This window comes from Tigriopus californicus, chromosome 2, assembly GCF_007210705.1.
Source record: "Tigriopus californicus strain San Diego chromosome 2, Tcal_SD_v2.1, whole genome shotgun sequence".
NCBI lineage: Eukaryota > Metazoa > Arthropoda > Copepoda > Harpacticoida > Harpacticidae > Tigriopus > Tigriopus californicus.
In genome coordinates this window covers 8,338,186-8,343,314 of record NC_081441.1, presented here as the reverse complement: position 1 = coordinate 8,343,314, position 5,129 = coordinate 8,338,186, and the positions used below count along the sequence as shown (strand labels likewise).

Here is a 5,129-nt window from a genome sequence, read left to right as displayed (position 1 = left end):
ATGGCCTCCAAATCAAATTACCCCTGTGAATATGGTCTTTATGATGACAGTGGGAACTTGGAAGAGGCAAAAGTTTCCGCCAGGACGCAGGAAATGAAGATAAGTGAGACGGAGAAAGGAACCCGACAGATGGGCGGAGATTGCCCAGAATCCCTGGCAAATAGAAATGTCTTGCTAGTGGGACACGACATCATTGTCGAGGTGTTTGGCAGTGATCGCGTGCTATTGGAAGCTCGCTTGACGAAGCGGAGCCATGATTGTCCAGACGGAATGGTCCAAATTGGTTCCAACAAGTGTGCCATGTTGACCACATTGAGTGGGGAGACAAACGTTACAGAGGAACAGGAAGGGTGTGCCCACCCTCAACTCAAGCTCTCGCCCTTGGTCATTGGGAATGAGAAGGAATGGAAAGACACCTTAAACCTTCTTGTCAACAGGTCAGAATTGGAACACACATATGGCTCTAGATTAGAATCAGCATTGGGGAAACAGAGTTTTGGGTTTGGATGTGTTCTTTAAATTGATGAATGCAGGCTCTCTTCGTCATTGACTTTGAAAATCATGAAAACAACCGCAAAATGGGGCTCTAACCTAGCGATGGGTTATTCGGAAACTTTTCATTAAATTTGAATTTGATCGTTTGGTTTGAAAAGCAGTTAGTTCTCAAGGCCAAGTCCGCACGTCTGGGTCGTTGATCTCACCGAGGTACTGTACGTAGGTTTATTTTCCGCTTGCTCGAAAGTGTGACAAGTTGTCACAATGTACGATGTCAGAATTCAGTGCACTGCAGGTGATTTCGAATGCAAGTTCATTTTCTGTTTATGAAAGGCAATCACCTTGTCGATTCAAACTGAAAGTAAGACATTCATCAATATTTCCTTTTTGGAGACATGAGTTGTACACGCACACCATGTTGGTGAAAAGAAGCGACCTCTTTCCATTGGACGTTTGTTCTTTGCCACCAGAGCACAATACAAGGCTCTTTCGTTTTTAAAGTAGTTTTAACGCAACAAGTCTAAATTCTAGAATTCAGATTGGCTAATATTTCTATCAAAATACTGAAAGTACAAAGCACATGAATAAGAGCATGTCTTTCAAGCAAGGCAGACAGACTAGTTTTCGGAACGCATGAGTGACGGCTGAAAGCTACTCTAGGTTGTAGAGCTCTATGGGTATGCTTTCGCATTGTACATAGTAGATGGCGCAGCCATCAATCACCAGAAAAAAGACAAAAAGAAATTTTGCCAGTTGGTCGTATTGAGCGTTTTTCATTGCTATGGACGTGGCTTGCTGTTTCATTACTTACGAAAGTACCATGAAAACACCTATTTGTAGTTGCAACTCAGACCTGAGTAAGTTATTCCCCACGGTTAAGATATTGAATATAAATGGCCTGTTTTGAGTAACATTTTTGCTCCCGCAATTTTTGTCTTCCGTCAAGTATTTCCTCTCCCGTTGAGGATGGATGTACTTCCAAAGAATGATTGGCAAGATGAAAGAAAGCCTGAAGGTCTGAGGCAATGCTTGTTCCAAGACCAATTGTGTCGAAACAGCTGGGCCAAGCTGCTGCAACGATCGTCTTGGCTGCCAAATGGAAAGATTGCGACTCGTTTCGACAGACATATTTTGCCGATCTCTATTCATATCCTGACTGACACCAACAGAGACGGATAAACTGATGATCTTTCTGCTTCCAGCCATGAATTGAATCAACAATCGGGGATTATCCTCCCCAGGCAAGCTCATCGTTATCGAAGCCTCCCTATCCAGCTTACTTTGTCTTCCAAACTGGCGGAACGCCTACCCGATCAACAGATTTCCAATATATCAGGTAAGAGGAGTGAGGATCAAGGGTCCTCCATCACTTTGTGAAACCCAACCAAAACTTTCACTTGTGGTGATGGAATCGAACCCTTCTCCCTTCGCCAATGATTAGTAACCAATAATCGAGAAAGATGGCTTCGTGTCTGGCGAGGTCAACTATATTTTATGCTCAGAGTCTCAGAGGGCCTGGCATGACATTTTTATGTCATCATTGGGAAGACTCAAACACAATTGGCAACAAAAACTGGTTAAAACCAAACCCTGCATGTTGATAATTTTGAGAGTTTCGGGATCGCATTTACAATCCATTCGGAGAGCCTTCATGAGGAAAACAGTGAATACTGGGGGACTTTCAAGGGGATCGATCATAGGGTTCCTGGATTATTCACTCGACAATAGAGTATTCCCAGTAATTCCGGTTTAGCTGTTTGGTGTTGCTTCCCTTTCAAGTGAAATATATACTAAGGAAAACCAATCATTAATGGACCGTCTATCACTTTTTGAGATACGTTCATCAACTTTATTTGCGCCGGTTTTCCCTCCGATGAATTAACTTCAAAGTACAAAACAATGCAAGCTGTGATTTATGTTACAAAAGCCTATTTTTTTGTACAAACCTATATAATGAAAATAATGGAATCACTAATCTATCACTTGAATAAAAAATATGTAACGTATGATCTTTTGAGTTGCTACTGAGCTATAGAGCATTCCATGGTCGTTTTTATCTAGTTTTAGCTCCAAAAATGTCCTCGTTATAATTTTTACTCAAATGCCCCAACAATCAAAATCGATTTTCAATGTCACAAACCCAAAAAAAATCTTGCTTTTTCTAGTGCAAATGTATAACATCTTCAAATGTCGTGTAACATCGCCCAAAAAGTTTTACAACCACATTTAAAAAAAATATCTTTCAGAACTATCAAAAGTGCGCTTACAGCACTTGTTCATTTGCCTGAATTTAGAAGACAAGAGGCGATTTATAGATTTGGGTTTAAATTTAATGCTTTATTAAAGGGCATGGAAAACTGTATTTAGAATGCCTTATTGATTATTTTTTTAATGTTTTTAAGGCAAAGAAGATTTAAATTTGAAATGTTCAAAATTTCTTAAAGCAATTAGTCAAAGTGGTTTCTTATGGTTTTGCAAGCTGACAAAATGTCAAGATATTTTTTGGGTATCTTCCTGTGAACTACGCACATAAAACACTTTAACCACCGTGTAAAGGAAAAAGAACATGGTTTTCACAAAGTTTCTGCACCTACTCGCCAGTTTGTCCAAGTCACAAAATCCAAGGCCACAGTGAAAGGTCCTTCCTGCCCTCTCATATTTCCATTTTCTGTATGCGCTTCAAGATCCAACTACCTTGGATCATCCTTCCGCCCACGTGGTCGGTTGTTTGCTTCTAACCGAAAAGGCCACCCCTCGAAGAGCCCCGATGCAAACCACAACCTCCGATGAAGGCCGCGAAGATCCAACACAAGCGGGGAACTCGTTTGCCTCGCTGCCTCAATTTCTCTTTCTCAGTCGAGCCCAATGTCGTCAAAGAATCTGGGATTCTCGTGAACGCACCAAGCTCATCTCACCGGGATTTACGTTGTGCTCTACTTTCCACCCATCTTCGCCCACTCTCTCAGGTAGATGGTGTCACCGCCAATCCCTCCCAAGGAAGCAAAGGAATCGGACTGGAAATAAATGATCTTCATACTTTTTCCAGTGACTGATGATGAAACTCCCCAATGTGATAAAGATCTTTTGGTTGAACCGGGACACGTGGTTCAGGTTACTTCACCACATTTTCCAAAGCAATACCCTGCCTTTACCCATTGCACATACAGACTTAAATCCAATAATGGGTAAGTACAATGGATTTCGATCGTGTTCCAAAAGGTTCCGCATTGAAGAAGTTCCAAATTCAACCGCAGAAGATTACGTACAAAAGTGGGAACTGGGTGTTGGGGATCGTTGAATTAGACGATGTAATCCAATTAGGGATCAATTGTCTGGTAAGGTTCTGTTCCAGCAATGAAGGCCACACTCCGGGGGTTTCTTTCACGACCTTGGTGTCGGCGTCCCTTCATCATCAGCCTTCATGAAATGCCATAACTATTTTCGCACGGCACTCTCGAGTCTCAGATTTGAAATTTTGTTCCCTGTTCTTTCCTGCTTCCAGAAGTTTCTTGCAAATAACTTTTCATTCCCTACATTTGGAGGCTGGCCTCCGAGGCTTGAAGAAAGGGAAGTACTGCGTCCACGACTTCATTGAAATCCGGGAGGTCGCTCATCATTTGGGCGCTAATCCCCAGCCAACGATGATCAGGTTCTGTGGAAATTGGAATGGATCAGCAACAGATCTAGCTCAACTCCGCTGGAACTTCACTGACGGGAATCGACTGGAGGTTCAATTCGTATCCGATTTTGACGCCGAGTTGAGCGGCTTCAGCTTCGAGGTAAGCCGATCGATTCCGGAGAACTTCTCATATTGAGTTGTAAGCGGCAGTTTTGAGAACAAGTTGTTGTTGTTGTTACGTGTCAAGAGAGGTCCCATCCATGTTTATCGAACATTTGTCAACGAAACTATTTGCCAGTCGATTTTGCATGACTCGCACTTATCGGCGGAATGGTTTTCGATTGCGACAAACGCAAATTGAGATTGAGGGAGAAGCACGCCCGCCGCCTTCAATAGCCCAATTGGAATTGAAGTTTCCTTCGTATTTCTAGTGGGTGTTCAATTATTGGTCTGATTGTAGGGCTTCCCCCCACTCACACAAAATATTTGAATAATAGATGAGATCAAGAAGCTTGGTGTGAACTCTTGAGAACCTTGTAGAAACTACAATACGCATGTTAGGTCTCTGTTTTGTTTCCTCGTTCCGTTTTCACAGAATGTGTTTTGCTTGTTTTTTTTTAACTGTGGATCCGCTCAGAATCTTGGGAGATTCAACAACTGTTCCTGAACTGTCAGGGAGCCCCATGTTTATGTGTTAGCGTCTTTTTTATCAAGGTCACCGCTCACAACTATCCAAAGGTCAACGAGTCCTCGAGAGTTCCCTCTTCCTCTTTGAATAATTCAAGCCTCTCTGGACCAACCAATGATGTTGGATCCTCGGCTCAACTTCTCGAAGCAAGTCATGGAAAGCTGGACTACATTTGGGAAATCAAAGGTTACCCAGCAAATCAATGGCGAGGATTTCAGATCCACTCTCCCAAAGGAACCAGTCTTCGAGTGCAAATCGAGGTTAGTGCCTGCTTGATGATGTGGCATCGGTTTCGTTCGTTCTTAGTTCATGATGTGATCTCCCTCA

The 5,129-nt window shown here is 42.5% G+C and overlaps 1 protein-coding gene across 1 annotated transcript; it reads left to right on the top strand.

Annotated features, from left to right (window-relative positions):
- On the top strand, window positions 1–3,684 carry LOC131892665 (uncharacterized). Its single transcript, XM_059242489.1, has 4 exons — window positions 1–437; window positions 1,698–1,831; window positions 3,180–3,461; window positions 3,542–3,684. Exons 1-4 carry the CDS (start codon window positions 1–3, stop codon window positions 3,682–3,684), a joined length of 996 nt encoding a protein of 331 aa, XP_059098472.1.
- The last annotated feature ends 1,445 nt before the right edge of the window (window positions 3,685–5,129 follow it).

Excerpts from the sequence above, each read along its gene's own strand:
- LOC131892665 (XM_059242489.1), top strand. The coding sequence starts at position 1 with ATGGCCTCCAAATCAAATTACCCCTGTGAATATGGTCTTTATGATGAC. Across the intron at positions 438-1,697 it reads TTAAACCTTCTTGTCAACAG|CCATGAATTGAATCAACAAT; the intron begins GTCAGAATTGGA and ends TTCTGCTTCCAG. Across the intron at positions 3,462-3,541 it reads ATCTTCGCCCACTCTCTCAG|TGACTGATGATGAAACTCCC; the intron begins GTAGATGGTGTC and ends TACTTTTTCCAG.